Source organism: Thunnus thynnus, chromosome 12, assembly GCF_963924715.1.
Source record: "Thunnus thynnus chromosome 12, fThuThy2.1, whole genome shotgun sequence".
In the NCBI taxonomy this organism is placed as follows: Eukaryota; Metazoa; Chordata; class Actinopteri; order Scombriformes; family Scombridae; genus Thunnus; species Thunnus thynnus.
This window is the reverse complement of record NC_089528.1, coordinates 22,633,752-22,649,769: the sequence shown is the minus strand read 5'-3', so window position 1 is coordinate 22,649,769 and position 16,018 is coordinate 22,633,752. Positions and strand designations below refer to the sequence as shown.

General features: G+C 39.3%; 4 protein-coding genes across 5 annotated transcripts; 2 read left to right on the top strand and 2 right to left on the bottom strand.

Moving 5' to 3' along the window:
* The first annotated feature begins 385 nt into the window (after nucleotides 1-385).
* lrrc42 (leucine rich repeat containing 42) lies at nucleotides 386-2,667 on the top strand. 2 transcript variants are annotated; one of them, XM_067606365.1, is made up of 7 exons: nucleotides 386-1,102; nucleotides 1,171-1,302; nucleotides 1,392-1,510; nucleotides 1,621-1,706; nucleotides 1,786-1,899; nucleotides 2,000-2,084; nucleotides 2,175-2,667. In XM_067606365.1, exons 1-7 carry the CDS (start codon nucleotides 699-701, stop codon nucleotides 2,468-2,470), a joined length of 1,236 nt encoding a protein of 411 aa, XP_067462466.1. In that variant the 5' UTR covers nucleotides 386-698; the 3' UTR covers nucleotides 2,471-2,667. The 2 variants fall into 2 exon arrangements, with proteins under 2 accessions (XP_067462466.1, XP_067462464.1); XM_067606363.1 differs by having other exon boundaries at nucleotides 387-1,102; nucleotides 1,389-1,510.
* Nucleotides 2,668-3,444: 777 nt separating this feature from the next.
* Nucleotides 3,445-7,441, bottom strand: tmem59 (transmembrane protein 59). The gene is made up of 8 exons (XM_067606366.1): nucleotides 7,219-7,441; nucleotides 6,892-6,997; nucleotides 6,176-6,270; nucleotides 5,631-5,783; nucleotides 5,422-5,494; nucleotides 4,900-5,023; nucleotides 4,654-4,771; nucleotides 3,445-4,188 (listed from the first exon to the last, which is right to left on the bottom strand). Exons 1-8 carry the CDS (start codon nucleotides 7,372-7,374, stop codon nucleotides 4,036-4,038), a joined length of 978 nt encoding a protein of 325 aa, XP_067462467.1. The 5' UTR covers nucleotides 7,375-7,441; the 3' UTR covers nucleotides 3,445-4,035.
* A 350-nt stretch (nucleotides 7,442-7,791) lies between these two features.
* Nucleotides 7,792-10,367, top strand: tceanc2 (transcription elongation factor A (SII) N-terminal and central domain containing 2). The gene is made up of 4 exons (XM_067606369.1): nucleotides 7,792-8,305; nucleotides 8,403-8,544; nucleotides 8,919-9,112; nucleotides 9,837-10,367. Exons 1-4 carry the CDS (start codon nucleotides 8,207-8,209, stop codon nucleotides 10,023-10,025), a joined length of 624 nt encoding a protein of 207 aa, XP_067462470.1. The 5' UTR covers nucleotides 7,792-8,206; the 3' UTR covers nucleotides 10,026-10,367.
* Nucleotides 10,368-10,420: 53 nt separating this feature from the next.
* On the bottom strand, nucleotides 10,421-15,131 carry cdcp2 (CUB domain containing protein 2). The gene is made up of 6 exons (XM_067606370.1): nucleotides 14,358-15,131; nucleotides 13,740-14,087; nucleotides 12,823-13,164; nucleotides 11,326-11,679; nucleotides 10,869-11,047; nucleotides 10,421-10,726 (listed from the first exon to the last, which is right to left on the bottom strand). The coding sequence occupies exons 1-6, from the start codon at nucleotides 14,422-14,424 to the stop codon at nucleotides 10,421-10,423; spliced, it is 1,596 nt and encodes a 531-aa protein (XP_067462471.1). The 5' UTR covers nucleotides 14,425-15,131.
* Nucleotides 15,132-16,018: the final 887 nt, after the last annotated feature.

The following is a 16,018-nucleotide window of genomic DNA, read 5'->3' as shown; positions in this document are numbered from 1 at the left end:
TTTATTTTTTAATATTATTTAAACTTTTATTAACCATGTTATGATTCGTTAATTGCGACGTTTGTGAATGTTCATGTATGTGAAACCCTCACTACCACTTTGACGTTTCAGTATTTTGGGATGTTTAAAAGATAAACTATTAGTAGTTGACTTTTATTTTGACGTTAGTAAGCTAAGACCGCGGTTCCGTTTGCAAAATTTTCTTTTCCTAGGAAGGCGAAGTCATGACCCGCCCTAATCTGCCTCTGATTGGCTAGTACTTGCTGCCTTCGTTGGTTGGGTTGGTTAGGTTTAGACATCAGGAGTGAGATTGGTTAAGATCAGGGTAAGAATATCAAGGTAGGCCAATCAGAGGCAGAGTAGGGAAGGTTATGACATCGCCATCCTAGGAAAAAAAATTCATTCGGTTAATATACAGTGTTCACCTCCTCCACAAGGAACTCGATAGTTGTCAAGAGTTACGCGAGTAACAGTTAACAATTAAATTAGCGTAATATGCGAGATAAAATTAGAAGAGATAAAAAACAATGAAAGAGTCCTACTTAAGACTATTATTCAGAGGTTGTCGCTCACTCAACGACCTTATTCATTAGCTAGCTTATGGAGCTATCTTGAGTTTTTGTAATGCTTAAGGTGTTTTGCTGGCTAGCTGACTAAAAGTGAGTGTGTTTAGAATTTTTTGGTTCTCACAGGAAAAAATGTGCGACCTTAGTATGGACAATAGCACCATTTATGTCCGAGAAAGAGGCAACCTTCGTCGTGTCGGTGACATAGTACTGGCACAGCCAAAGCCAGTGTCGTCGTGCAGAAGGACAAACCCGTTTGTACTGAGAAAAGAGCACTTCATATTCACCTACAATGCAGAGGGAAGTCTGAGATACACCACGAAATCTCTGTTTGACATCACTCTATTATTCGTAGCTGACAACATCCACCATGTGGACTCTCTGGTTGGTTTCCCTGAGCAAATAGGAGACAGACTTTTTGCAGCAGCAGAAGAGAATCGTATATTTGTAAACCCAGACATTTCTCCTAAAGCCCTGCAATTATTCAGTGATGCATATGGAGAAATGGTGCTTGGATCCCTCTGTCTAAGAAATAGGTAAGTTACAGTGCCACTACCACGTCTGCCAGCCACCAAGCTGTGTCTTGACTCTTTCCTTTCTTTAGGTTTCCACTTTTGCATGAGAGGATGGATGAAATTAAAACATTTCATAGTTTGAAGTGTCTGGACCTGTTTGGATGCAGACTTGGGGATGATCATGAGATGTTCCAGCATCTAACATCCAGCTCATTGGCAAGGTAATACCTGATTTCTGAGTCTCAAAGGCATACAGTATTGTTGGCAGTAAAACCTAACTATAACACTCTCCTGTCTTTTTCTTTAGCAGCTTGATTCAGCTTTTCATTGGTGGTAACAGTCTGTCAGATGTCGGCCTGCAAAGATTGACTGCACCGGTTCGGATGATGAAGAAGGGTCTAGACTGTCTCCAGTTCCTGGATGTTTCCTGTTAGTTACAAAGCTATTATTTGCTTCCATATTGTTGTGGTAGCACAAATACCACCACGCCCAGATTTAAAGCATTTTGAAGGGCCATTATTATTCTCTCTCTAATACAGACAACCCTGTCTCAGAGCGGGCTCTCAGATACCTCACCTGCCTCCCCAAGCTTGAAAAGCTTGATGTATCTGGGACCAGTATGAAGGTAGGACAGTCATGGTTGTGTTAACATTTGGCTTTAACTTTTTGAAATGTTGATGTCTAAATCGACTTCATACCTCCAGCTTGGCAGAGGATTGAAATCAACCACATGGGACCTGTTGGGGCTCATTTATTCTGAGAGACCACTGGACACATTTGATCACTCAAGATGTAAAACAGAAGGTTGGGCCGAGCAGGTAAATATCCTCAGACACTGATAAAAGTAAACATAAGTTAAGTACTATTCTGTAATGTTGCAGGTGTAGCACTGTTTGACGATGTTTCACTAATTTCCAGGTTGTAAACCAGTGGGAAACAAATAGCACACAAATGCCAAAGCAGAAGAAAATTGAAGAATCCAGAATATCAGCGCTTCGCTTTTGTAAGTATTCTTTCATTATATTTTCACAAGTCAAGTTTAATATTATGACCCATTACCTTAAATAGTCTTCAAAGTGTTTTTTTTCTTTAGTTGGCAGGCAGAAGTTTGTCAGAGAAGTACTGAATGCTGCACCCTTGGTATGTGAGAGAGAAGAAGAGTCCAAGGGGGAAAGACTGCATTTCTACAGACCTGCAGCAAACAATCACACACCAGAAAAACAGATTCTTTCCGCAACCAATCATCAAGCGAAGACTCCCTGGCAAAATATCAAAAAACGGCAGCGCCAGTCAGAAAAGTGTGACAGTTCACATCAGAGCCCTCCAACTAAACGTTCGTCCTCATCAGCTCTTACTGCAGAGGACATTGACTTGTTGAACAGCTATTGAGGCATGTCTTCATGTAGCATTCCTCAAAGAGCAGCATGAGCGTGTCTGTTAGCAGGCAACATTTTGCCTCAAAGGAACCAGAATGATTTCCAAGATGATTAACACTGGTGAACTGTACTTGAGAATATTGTCTTTGCTACAGTGTTTTGGTTTTTTAAATATCTTTTTATGAATAAAGTTCAGTATTTTGTACTATATGACAACTGTGTGGAATATTGTCACAGAACCTGGATGTCTGCAGAAGCACAACACAGCAATCACATGCTATAAGGGTGAAAAAGATGAGAATTACACAATCACATGTACTGTGTAATTGCTGCTGACATGTCAATGTAGAGCAGTCAACTGATATGACCACATATTTTCCTGACAAAGAGCGTGTTCTAAGGATATTCACACTAAAACACAATGTAGGAATATGGCTGGGTAGGCATGTGATAAGAGTGAAACTAGGAGCACATTATGCAAAAAATAATATACAATAAAGTAGCTGTGGACTTAGATTCCAAAATAGACTTTGTATTTACTATACAGTGGTAAGCAAGTTGTGTAATGGTTCATTACTGAACATCTGTGTATCTACATACAACAATTCACTACCCCATTTCAGAGATTATCACACAGGAAGCCAGTGCAATTCTCTGCACTCTTGGAGAATCATATGGGTGAAAAACATTACATCATTGGAGTGGTAAACAGAGTTGTCCAACAGAGCATTTTAAAACCATTCACTATGCTCACTAGCGTAATGCAGGAGATGCAAATACACCTTTCACTGGAACATAGTATAGTGTAGTTTGACTCTAACATACAGTCATTTTAAAACAATAAGTGAAAGTGCTAGTAAGATTTAAGGCAAGGGCTCTTTCTTGCATCAGTCCTCATGAACATTTTTGAACTGGTTACTTCCTCATATTTTACTACCCTTACATTCTTGAGTTCAAACATTAAAAAAAAAAAAAGAGTTACACCGATTTCACTCCATTGTATTTATTTCTGATCCACCGTGAGGAGAACAAATAATAGTGAAGCAGGAACACCTATGCACTGTCACTATTCATTAAAATTAAGAGCGTAGAATTTTATTGTAAAATTCATTATTATCATCTGGAAATCACTGCAGTAGAAACACAAGAACAGACAGGGAGAATCTGCATTAGCACAATCCATTTTACCAAAAGTTGAGGTGGGTGAGACCTTTATTACTTCAAGTCACAAATAGTTAGTTTTAAACATTATTCAATAAAATAAGCACACCAACAGATAGCTAATGCACAAATCAAAATTGGAGAAAAAGCCCCAAACCTATTTGACTTGTACTATGCCATCACTATGCTATAATGCCTCAATTATACCAATATACAGAAAAAAAACAACAACTTTTAATCACTCCAATTTTAAAAGCTTCAAAAGGGAGACGAGACATTATATCAGTAATACAAAATGTTCTGCAAGTACTTATTCCTGTTTAGACCACAAGAAGCGCAGGTCTTGTGCCACAGGAAAAAAAAATCAACTCATTATTCATCAAGGACGTCGTCCCTTCTCTGCTACAGCTTTGGCTTCTAGATGTCGGACTGGCCCAGATCCACTTTGGAAGGGAGTGGCCCGGCCTCTTCCTCTGGCCCTTTGGAGGTGATGATTAGCAGGGAGGAGGCTGGATATGGAGTGAGTTTCTGTTCCTTAATGTAGTCTCTGTCACCATAGATGCTCAATTTCTGAAAGCAAAAATAGAAGAAAGAGAAGGTTGACATTAAATAAGAGTTGGATGCAAGTCAAAAGTCACAAACTTGAATATAAATACAATCATTCACTCTATTATAAAGCAGAATGGTTGATATGGAAAGGAGGGAAATGCAAATATGCATTATGTCCTGCAGTTCTACAGACTGTTGTACATTGTAGGTGTTTGGCTGATGCCTTTTTTGAGCAACTTGCAATGAATCAAGAAAGAAAATGGTAGGGAACTTAAAGATCCCATCCAGACATGTTTTGAGACATTTAAAAATACTCCAAAACTAGTTGTGATGTCACAAATCACGCTCATAGGTAAACTCATTCTCAGTCAAACCTAAGGTGAGCACAGAGAAACTTCCTAATTTCAGCAGATGACTGTCTGCACATACATCATTCTGCAAAAACCCATTTTTGATTGAAGGGGGACTGAAGAACGCATAGCTTACCTCAGCAGGTACATACTGGTCTACAGCAGTTGCCACTGTGGCACAACAGATCCAGATCAGGACCAACACAGACAGGATCAGAGTTGTGGTTAGAATCCACCCTGGCAGCCAAGGGTTCCTGAGGAGAAAAGTATGTTCATCTTCAGTTTGAGTGGTTCCACTAAGGTTCTTCATGCTATGCTTTACTAAGCAAGTTTAACAATTCAACTTCCTGGATGTAGATTAAAAAAAAGAGTGTTAACCAACCTTGAGAGACAGCTGAAGAGGTTGTAGTCATCATCATAGCTGCGGTCTCCAGTCATATCTCTGTCTCTCTCCTGGATTAAAGTGCGGTGGTATTCTTTGTAAACTGGGCTGCTCAACCCGGGGACTTGAAAAAGAGAAATAAAGGTTACTTGAAATAGACGCACTGCTAATCTGTATGTTTGTATTAGAATACTTATGGAGTGTGTTTGCCTTGATGTAGGCATTTTTAAGAAATCTCATTGATTTTGAGGGATAAGTCAGGTGTACTTCTATGTTTTTCTTACTGTCAACAAATCACATGAAAAGACCAAAACCAATAAAGACATCAGTCCTGTCTCAGTACTCTCCAACTTCAGTACCCTGTCTGAGGCGCAGAGGTTTTGCCAATACAAGCAATACTCAGGTTAAATTAATTGTTGCTTGTGGTTTAAATGGGATTTGATGACAATATGAAAAAATATTGAATATTGCCAGCTTTGTCCTTTAAGAGGATTTTAACAAATAAAAGAGTGGAGGTCTTACAATTCTTCTGTGGCTCCTCTTTAACTTCTTTTTCCAGTTCAAACTGGGAGAAAAACTTGACTTGAGGTTCAGTCTGGTAAACAGAAAAACAGAACGAAGTTTTAAATTTTGTACTCCATTACATTTGCACAGTCACTACATTTGACTATACGGTTAACATGCATAATATTAGAAGAGATAACCCGCTTTCTTCCATTTCAGTACCTTACCTGGAAAATGACAACTTTGCCATCATCAGCCTGGAGGTAGAAAGTCCATGTGGAAGTGATGAAGCTGTGGGCCTGACTCATCACGTCTTCCCAAAACCCTCTGACCAGAGTCAGGGGGTACAGCAGGTGAATCCTGGGCATCATGGCCTCCAACTAAACAAATAAATAAATACTAAGTACACTGTTTTTTGATAACATATTTGTCAATCTTTGGAGTCTCGTACAACAGCCCTGGAAAAAATACAACTTAACAGAGGTGTTAATGTTTAATTTTTGTTCAAACAGTTTTGGAGAGGTTTGATTCAACATGAATACTGAGAGGTGTTTCCATTTATATCTATATTTAGGGTTGGGTAAATAAAAGACAAGTAATAAAACAATATACTTCAATAGCAGCATAAACTACAGCTAACCTAAAAGTTGAATTATCACCTCTCTAAAATAGATTTACATTTATAACCTCCATAAAAAGGTAGGATTCATCACAGAGCTTTTGTATTACATTGTTTTTCATTGTATTAGTTTTGGCCAGTTCAGCAGAATACCTGTTCATGCCGTTGTTCAGCAAATGGAAGCTGATTCTGACAGCCCAGGTTGCAAGCATATTGCTCATCTGACTGGGTGTAGGCTTCATGACAGGCTGCGGAAGTTTGGAGGTGGTGAGAGGTAACAGACGATAAAACAGGATTATAAAGGATTACAGACAAAAGGACAAAGAGGTGTTTCGAGCAAGTGCACTTATTATGGATTTGGGTGTGTAAACATAGGGCTGACTATACATGAACAATTGTTTACAGCTTTACTGACGGTGATTACACAGATAACAAGCCATATAATACCTTCTGTTAACACTATAATACCCACACTACCTACAAATTATACACATTAATTAGTTTACAATACAAAAAGTGCAATACATTTCACTCATTATTGTATATTTGAAGAGGCTGTATATAATGCACATAACCACCTACTATATGTATATAAAGTAACACTCCTTGCACTCTTCACTTCTTTGCACTATTTGTATTCTGTTTACATTTCACAGAAACGGTTTCACCTGTTTATAGTCATTCCTTCTGTACATTTCTGAAGATTGTTGCGTCATTATTTTGTGTGAGTGCACTGAGAGCCACTACCGGAGTCTACTTCCTTGTAGGCGTAAACATACTTGGCCAGTAAATATTATTCTTATATCACAGAGGCCTGTACGCTGTTCAGGGGTGAATCAAACAGGTCAAAGTCTCAATGCATAACTTACTTGATTCACACTCGGATTTGGTCTGATTCAGATCATCGCTGTCACGAACAAACTGGCAGATAGAAAACAGACGGCAGCCTCTCTGACAGGCATAGAGTTCCTCCTCCTGCAAAACAAACCAGTTGAGTGCCTCAGAAAAAAAACAACAGCATCTGTGAAGCATGACGTACATAAGCCAAAAGCTCCCCTTCGAAAATACATTTTAATTAAATAGCAGGCGTTCTAACAGAGTGAACTACATGGGCCCACTTTGTCTTTGCTAACTCTTACCAAACGTTTAGCTAACGCTAGCAGAAATGACTTTCCTCAGCAAGAAGAGTAACTCACCCGTGGATACGTATGCAAACTGTATGTCATTTCACATGACTTGTGACAAGACGCCGTGTTTCCCAAAACGCTGTCAAACACATCGGAAGATGCTAAAGCGCACGCGAGCAGGACGAACAGTCCCAAAATACAGACAAAGGAATGAAGAGTCCCCATTTTGTCTGCGAAAACCTAAACAAACAACCACACGCTCGTTTCCTCCTCCTTAATCGGGCTTAGTCTCGTGGGAACTGTGCGTCGCGCGAGACTGTTTCTAAATGTTTTGTTTAAGTGCTCCTCGTAATTTCTTCCACTCTTCTCACAGTTCTCTGACTGTACAGTCTATAGCTTTGACATTGTATAACCACGTTCAAATCCTGTAGATAATCATGTGTTTTAGAACATAAGCCCTTCTTCCTATCATGATTTTGGTCAACTCTTGCTGTTGTTTTCTTCTTTTTATTCTTATTTTCTGTCACTGTATGTCCATGTCCCGTGTTAGGCTGATGTTGTGTTGTTGTTTTATACACTGTTATAGGGCTTTCTGTCTATATTTGTGCCTCCACCGCACTCAGAGGTTGTATTTACGAGGGCGAATAAATGCAACACTGGTCGCAACTGTACATCCATGGTTACCATAGCATAACAGTGCAGCTAGCTTTACTAAAGAGAGGGTCTCTTACTGTTGCGGTTATATTGACAACTATTTCCCGCAGGAAATGGACGAATGACTCCATCTAAGCTAGTAGTGCCTTCAGTTTATTGAATTTTAAACGGAGGACAGCGTTAGGAAGGCAGGTTAGCTTGGTAACGTTAACCTTAGCTATCTAGCTAATTGCTAACTGCTTGGTTGGTTGTCTTAAATTAGAGACGCTCCTTCTGACTAACCTGAACTTAGGTTATCCATAACGAATTCCCTAGTATTGAACCAAACTTTTACAATTTTATTACTGGGGAATCAAAACGAACCAACTAGTCTGCTAGGTAGCTTCCTACTTTGTGTTTGGAGATGGACAAGTTTGTAGTGCGACTGCCTAAGGGGGAATCACCAAAAAAGGTGAAGAGCAATGAAAAGGTTTATAAGCAAACGACAATTGAATCCTTACGGGTGAGTTAAAAGGTCCTCATGTGAGGTGACCAGGCTTAGCCAATGCTGCTGTATGACATATTTCCATAACCATTGCTTGCCCTTGTATTTCTTACAGAGGGTGGTCGTGATTGAGGACATCATGCGCTACAAGTCCATGCTGGAGCTGCCAGAACAGAGCAGGGACAACCTGCTGACTGCCCTGACAGAGCTGAGCAAGAAGATCCCATCCAGGGAGGTGCTCAAGTCAACAAAAATAGGTAGGCTGAGGAAACCTTTATGACGTTATGTTAGACTTTGGTTGTTTCTAGGCTGATATATCATTGTGCAGAAGGTTTCCGTGTTATTAAGTATCTGCTCAGGATGTAACACAGATTACTGAACAACCCAGTCTGTTTAAAACCACGCAATGACCTATTCATATGTTGAACTGTACTATATATTATACTATGTTACAGTTAAATAGTTACAAGTCCAGAGTTGGCTTTCACTGCATTGTTACAGCAACGTTACCTATAACTCAAAAGAACAAACAGCTATCGAACCTGTGTTTACCTCATACATGCCATGCCAGTCATTAGCCTCACATTACACAAATTAGTTCAACACATTAAGAGAACTTCTCTCCCCTAAGGTCACACTGTCAACAAAATGCGGAAGCATCTGGACCCTGAGGTGAGTTCAATGGCTGCAAAGGTGTATACTGACTGGAGGACATTTATAGAGGAGAATTCCAATAAGCCATCTATTGAAGTGCGCTCTGACAAACAATCTGAAGGACTAAGGAGCAACGCTAGAAGACTAATGGCTGAAGCCCTGGAAGTCAAGGTGAGAAAGAGCCTCTCAGTAACTACTCTTTGTTTATTGTGCCTTGATTATTCTGGGAATATTAATTGAGGGTGAAGCTACACTATGTGATGGTCAGTTGTATGACTGAATAATACCCTACTCATGTCATGTTTTCTTTTTCATTTTTGTGTGGCATCAGAGTTAGAATAACATTGTAACTTTTTGTAGTTTAGTGCAGCCATCCTTATCAGAAAACATACCGTGTGTGATGGTGTGTAGTTGTCTGAATACCAATATTGAATCAATATGGGCCACTTAAAATTCAGCCTACATGATCCATGCTTCAAGCAGCACTTTTAAGTGTTACATGAATTTATATGTTCCACAAGTAAAAAATAATTAGCAAGACTGGCCTCTTCCTAATGTTCCTGAAAATATAGCTTATTGGCTGCACTGGTATATATGTGTGTGTGTATATAAATATTTATATATTATACTCAGTCATCGCAGGTGGTGGTGGTGTACTGGAATGCGTTATACTGAGAAGTGTTCCTAATATTTTGCCACCCTAATGTATGTTAATGGGGTAGACGAAATATAAGAAACCATTTTTTAACAGTGTGTCTAATTGCTTAAAAAAAAGTATACATTTTATATTGTATCTATTGTATCTTTGGCTTCTGGCTAGCTAATTGCTTGAATATTGATTTATTGATTTATATTTATACTGTATGTTCTTTTTACTTATTTATCTGACCTACAGGAGGATTCTGGTCTTATAGACAACATAGAGAGAGAAGTGTTTCACCAGAGCTCCCGGTTAGTCAGCAGCTCATACAGACGGACTGTCAGAGCGCTGGTTTTCGCCTTCAAACACAATCCTGAGATCAGAACTCAAGTGAAGGACAGCACAACATCAGTCAACCAGCTGGTTTCTAAGTACAAGAAATAACTGTTGATGAATAACACAGCCTCAGACTGCATATCAAAAACTTCAGTTTGCTTTACTTGAAAACTGTCAAAGGTTTTGATGCTTGCACATTTTATTTTTATTTTATTTTTTTGTTATTTTCTTGTTTTTCTGTGAAGGAGATAAAAAAAAGCGTTTACATTTTGTGGCACATCAGTGGCCTTTTTTATGACTATGAATTGTTAAGAATATGCAATTTATTGCTGGTGAGGATGATAATAATAGTATTCTTTTGTACTGGAATCATGCTTTTTTTTGTTGATAGGTTTATACTGTCAGTGAACATTTTTATACAAAACATGATTTTAAAATGTGACAATTTCAGCACTGGAGTCCTTTCTTTGTTGGATAAAACCATTTGTCTATACAGAATATTACTAAAGAAGCACCAGCCAAACAATAGCTATCACCATGAGAATGACAGCCAGAACACAAATGCTAATGAAGACAATATCACTCAAGTCATGAGGCTCAGCTTCCTGTTCCCCTCCATTGTCATTACTGTCATTGTCAGTTTGTTGGGCCTGCTCCTCGAGACGACGCTCCTCTGCTGAGATGATGGACACTGATGCTACTTTCCGCTGGGCATCACACTGCAGCTTATATTCTTGCACATTCTGCTGCTTCCCATCAGAGAAATCGATGTAGAGTTTGTTTACCAGCATGGTGATGTTCCGATGTTTCTGTGAGGGATCAGGAGTCACAGCATTACACTCGGAAAAATGACCATTTCAAATAATCAATAAATCAAAGTCACCAACAAGTATGGTTAATCAGTGCCTATTATGGTAAATGAGTGTATGACATGAGACTGTGGTTAATCACCTGGCTAGCAGTACCACAGTTGACAAACTGAGCAAGTATCTTATATGAGGTGGCCGTTAACTGGGCTGTACAGGTTGGGTTTCCCAGGTAGATGCTCTCACGGTCCAGCTGAGGTAAGGACTTCTGGGGTATCAAAATGGTGAATTCTGATCTTGTGCAGCTAACGTTTACAGGCACCACTTGGATTGCAGGGTGAAAAAAAGAAACAGTTCACACTTTGAGAGCGACATAAGGATGACAAGGGAAAGAGATATTTCTAGAGATGACCATTTTACATTTAAAATCTTACCAAGAATATTAGCTGAGATTTAGACTGGAACATTGTAAGCAGTAGGAAATGCGTGACTTAAATCTACATCGCCCAGAGAATAAGTAGAATTAATAACCTTGTAGATTATACTACAAGGAAGTTTTTCATTCTCAATATGAATCAAATGCCTGTAGAGAGAACGTTTACCTCCAAGATAAGAAGCAGTGAACCCTCTATGAGCTTCATTTCTGTCTGTGCTTAGTACCACCAGCAATTTGTTGCCCTTGGAGATGAGAGAGGGAGGTTCCTCCCTGCCACACCAGCGTCCTAGCAGAGTGTCTGTCTGGCTGTCACCATCATAAACTGCAACAGAATCGTAGTCACACTGATCTGAAAGACTGTTGCGGTCCTCCAGGTCCATGACGGGGAAGAAGAGTTTGATGCGGTATCCAGTAGCTAGAGTGATGCTCCAGTGGCAGTTTATGTTGTTCGGGTAGATGTTGGGGAAATGAGGGCTGCTAAAGTTGCCACTTACAGCTGACAGGACCTGCTGGCATTCACCTGTTTAAGTAGAGTTGGTCAGAAATGTTTATCAACTTTATTTATGATGTTAGTTTACTTAACTTACTTTACATAATTTTCAGAAATATTTGCTTTTCTTGCCAAGACCAAGACAAGAAGATTGATACCATTTCCATATGTGTCTGTTAAATATGAAAACAGATCCAGCAGCCAGCTATTTTAGTTCAGCATAAAGAAGAATAAAACAGCTAGCCTGGCTCTGTCCAAAAGTATTACCAGCACCTCCAAAGATCACTAATTAACATGTTGTACTTTGTTTGTTTAATCCATGCAGAAACCAAAAACATTGATTTGCAGTTTTAGTGACTGCCTGGAGTCACTGCACCCAGCCAAGAAATAGTTTATTTTTTTAAACAATGAAACTTTGTATGAAATAAACAAACAAGATATAAAATGTTAATTAGTGAGCTTGATAACCATTTCCATAACACCTGTGGTCCTCCATATTACAGGTGCTGGTAGGTGGATTTTGTTACCTTTGGACAGAGACAGGCTAGCTGTTTCCAACTGTTTTGCCAAATGGTTTATGCTTGACAAGGTCAAATGGGGAAAGTCTGTGAGCAGCTGTCTAAAAGTTATTCTGCAGAGTTTCAATTGGATTCAAGTTTGGGCCTTGGCTAGACCACTCAAGGACTTTCAAGTTATTGTTTGTGGTAGGGATGGTGTGAGATGAGTGATGAGCTCTGCTCTACCAAGTTTCTGTCAGAGATGGTGTTTTGCATCGCAGAAGTGTTCAGTTTTCATGTTATCAGATGACAGGATCTTTTGTATCATGCTTTCATGTGCCTTGTTTCAAACTTCAGGTATGATGTAATGTTTTTCTTTCTTGCCTCTACCACGGATTGCCTGTCTCTCAGTGAAGACAAGTTCTGTCAGCCTAATCATAGATCCCATTTTTAACTGTTGCTAAAGCCCAAGTCCTTGGATTTCATAGCAGTCTTTCTGCTCTGAATAGGTGAATAAACAGGATTTTTGTGACTAAAAGTTGCTTTATGTAAACCTGGAAGTTACAGAGTAATATGTAATATGTATGTTACATGATTGATAACTGACCATAGTTCTTTTTCTCAATTCTCAAATACTGAAACCATGTTATATTGCACATTTGTGTGAGGCAGTTACCTGAGTAGTAGTAAGCCTTGAACCCCCGTCCCCCAATGTTGAAGTCAGACTTGAAGACTACCAGAAGCTGGTTAGAAGTTGTGACTGTGTTAGGGGGTTTATCAGACCCGCAGTATTTGCCCAGGTGTCGGTGGGTGACTGTAGGGCCATCAAACAGAGCGACAAAGTCAAAATTACATCCCTCATTGTTTTCCAGCTGGAAGTCCAAGAAGACCAGGGTGACCACACTGGTGTTGGACACGTGGATGGCCCAAGAGCAGTCGGCATTATTGCTGTACTCCTGAGGGTAGCCTGGACTGGAGATAACACCTGAGAGGCCAGTGAGGACTCCACCACACATATCTAGAGAGGACAGAAAGAAATTTTAGATGCACCTTACATTTTTATTTTTTGGAAAGGAGTAACACTGCAGTTAACAGTTAATGAGCACAACAGCCTCTAGAGGGTGTTGTAATGGGGGCAGTACTGAAGACTGAAATACTATGAGGCAAACTTGAAAAGAGCAAGGGTTACCCTGAAACAATGGAAGTACGCTGGTTCCTCAGTTTGCTTTTTACATAGTTATCTTTTTGGTCAGACCACAGACAGCATTTTGTATATATCTGCACACTCATCAGAACTAAAACACAAGAGTACACCCTCATGAAGGCAAGATAGCTAATAAGGTGTGTAAAGCATGGTGTACTGGGGCAGAGTTGAGTAACATGTTTTCATTAACTTTCACTGAAGCTCACACTGTCCTACACTTTGCATTGCGTGCTGAGATGTGGACTCTCCTGTGAGGTTAAGGTCAAAAATGGGATTTTTTATAAACATCTTCACTGAAAACTAGTTGTTATTGTGTTGACACATGGCCAGAAAGAACCTGCTCCATTGCACCGGATCTCTTGCACATTGTATAAACTATGATGAGTTACCTTTTCTGTAGCCAACACTGAATCCCCTGTTCACTACGTGGCGATCTGAATGGAAGATAATGGACATGACATTCCAAGACGAAGTGAACTGAGGTGGGGAGATGTTACCACAAAACGTGCCAAGGAGGTTCCCCTCATCCTCAGATATGCCGTTGTAGATCTTGATGTAGTCGTAAGCACAGTTGGCATGGTACTCCAGCTCAAAGTGGTAAAAGGTGAGGAGGACAGATGAGCCCTCTGCCACCACAATTAGCCAGGAACAGTCAATGTTGTAGGGATACAGGCCTGGGAAGTTTGGACTGGAGATATTGCCAGATGAAGCAGAGAGGATTCCTCCACATTTGACTCCTTATCATTACAAAAAAAAAAAAAAAAAAAACAATTAAATGTTTCATCACAGCTCAAAGAAAGAAGATACTGAGTAAAGTATATGGATCTTTCCTTGCTAACTTATTTATTTTACTATTTTGGTGCAACCAGATACAACCTCTGACAGTGTATTACAGGATTGAAACTGAACAATTGAGGCCCAACTTTCAATGTACACATTACCTGCAAGATAAAAAGCTCCCATCAAATTTAAGCTTTTCTCCTTCAAGATAACAAATAGCAACTCACCTTTTTTAGAATCAGCCTCATCAACAAGCAGTAGTAAATGAATCAGTAAAGCCTCCCTGAGACTCATGTTGTTATTGTTAATTCGGCTTTTGTCACGCCTCAGCTACAGTAACAGCAGAGACAGGCAATGGCAGTGTCAAAGTGTGCAGCCTTGAGACATCAGCAGTGGTGCCTGTAGAGGTAATAGGACTTTGAAAAATTCATCCACAGCCTGAATGAGGAACCTGATACGCTTTGCCCTCTTCGCTAAATTTTAATGACTGATATCCAATGAGCATGAGTGGCTTGTTTGTTTGGAGAGATGGTATACATTTTTAATGATGGTCACACACACACACACACACACACTGAGCACCAGCTGCAAGTGGAGTTGATAAAAGAGACAGGAATAAAGAGAGAAGAATGATCACATTTGTCACTAATATAAATGGCTTCATTACAGCCATGTGAGGGAGAGAACTACTGATGTCATGGAGTAAAGGGCACTAAGTAGACATTGCTGGTTTTGTGTAAATGCAGCTTAAGCATGAATTAAAGACTTCCAGGTCTTACCTTTAAATGGAAATGTACATCAATTAGGAAATGCACAGGTGTGTTAGATTTGTCTAGAGTAAGAACAAATAGACAAATATCTCACTTCATTGGATGGTAGCATCAAATGTTTGAGTGGGAATTTGGCTTGGTTACATGTACAGTATATTATTGAGCATAAAAAGTTAATTCTTGACCCTGAAGATAGTAGTTTGACAAAAAAAAAAAACAGACTGTGAGTTAAGATTAAGTTACATTTCATGCATATTATATATATTATTTTATATATAACACACTTGTTTTATTATAATATTATATTATTCATTACTTAGAGCCACTAAATGATATGTCCAAAGCAAGGTCATCTCACCCAAAGATGCAACCCTTTTAATGTAAATTCTGCTTACACTCTAATTTCTGTCACAGAGAAGAGTGCTGCAGTGGCACTCTGACAGATTTTGTTGTATTTGCCAAATGTCAATCATATCCCATGACTCATTCCTCCTGGTTTGGCAATCTTTTAACAGAATAGTGCAAACACATGTAGACAACAATAATCTTAACTCAGTATAAACTCAGTATACTGTATAACAGACAGGGAGATAAAATACTCTTAGTAAAAGCCTATTATGCAAATAAATGTTTGCTATTCCAGCAGTGCTGTGAAGGCAGGGCTTTGGTTCAGTGAGCAAAGCTATTACCTAAAGAGACCTGCTGGATGGTGCTGTTGCACTATGAAAGCTCAGTGAAAATCACCACTGGCTTTTAAAAAGTCATGTCGAGCTCTAAGCTGAAATAAATGAGAATGTGATTAAAATCAGTCAAGTGTTTTTCACACAGTGGTTCCTGGAACTAAAATGAACCACCTTGCCTTTGAATTTTAATTCTGTCCTCTCGGAAAGCTTGTCATTGTTCAAGGATGTGGGTACTGGGCAGTGCTGAAATGTGTTTCAGAAAGATATCATTGATTTAGAGCAATTAAATCACCTATTAGGGAGTAATAAAAAAAAAAAAAGGTTTGAAACTACTGGAAAATTCCAGCTGAATAAAGGGGAACCTCAGTCGAACAAATAGCAGCCTTTTGACCTGGGATATCTCTTTGAACTTAACTGAATTATATCGGTCCAAGA

Bases quoted from the DNA above. Each gene is read 5' to 3' on its own strand.
- lrrc42 (XM_067606363.1), top strand. From the start codon at position 699: ATGTGCGACCTTAGTATGGACAATAGCACCATTTATGTCCGAGAAAGA. The intron at 1,707-1,785 runs GTAGGACAGTCA...TCATACCTCCAG, and splicing joins TATCTGGGACCAGTATGAAG to CTTGGCAGAGGATTGAAATC. The intron at 2,085-2,174 runs GTAAGTATTCTT...TTTTTTCTTTAG, and splicing joins AATATCAGCGCTTCGCTTTT to TTGGCAGGCAGAAGTTTGTC.
- tmem59 (XM_067606366.1), bottom strand. From the start codon at position 7,374: ATGGGGACTCTTCATTCCTTTGTCTGTATTTTGGGACTGTTCGTCCTG. The intron at 5,495-5,630 runs GTAAGGTACTGA...TCTGTTTACCAG, and splicing joins GCAAAGTTGTCATTTTCCAG to ACTGAACCTCAAGTCAAGTT. The intron at 5,024-5,421 runs GTAAGACCTCCA...CTCTTTTTCAAG, and splicing joins AGAGGAGCCACAGAAGAATT to TCCCCGGGTTGAGCAGCCCA.
- tceanc2 (XM_067606369.1), top strand. From the start codon at position 8,207: ATGGACAAGTTTGTAGTGCGACTGCCTAAGGGGGAATCACCAAAAAAG. The intron at 8,306-8,402 runs GTGAGTTAAAAG...TATTTCTTACAG, and splicing joins CGACAATTGAATCCTTACGG to AGGGTGGTCGTGATTGAGGA. The intron at 9,113-9,836 runs GTGAGAAAGAGC...TCTGACCTACAG, and splicing joins CTGAAGCCCTGGAAGTCAAG to GAGGATTCTGGTCTTATAGA.
- cdcp2 (XM_067606370.1), bottom strand. From the start codon at position 14,424: ATGAGTCTCAGGGAGGCTTTACTGATTCATTTACTACTGCTTGTTGAT. The intron at 13,165-13,739 runs GTAACTCATCAT...TGTCCTCTCTAG, and splicing joins CAGTGTTGGCTACAGAAAAG to ATATGTGTGGTGGAGTCCTC. The intron at 11,680-12,822 runs GTAACTGCCTCA...CTACTTAAACAG, and splicing joins CAAGGCTTACTACTACTCAG to GTGAATGCCAGCAGGTCCTG.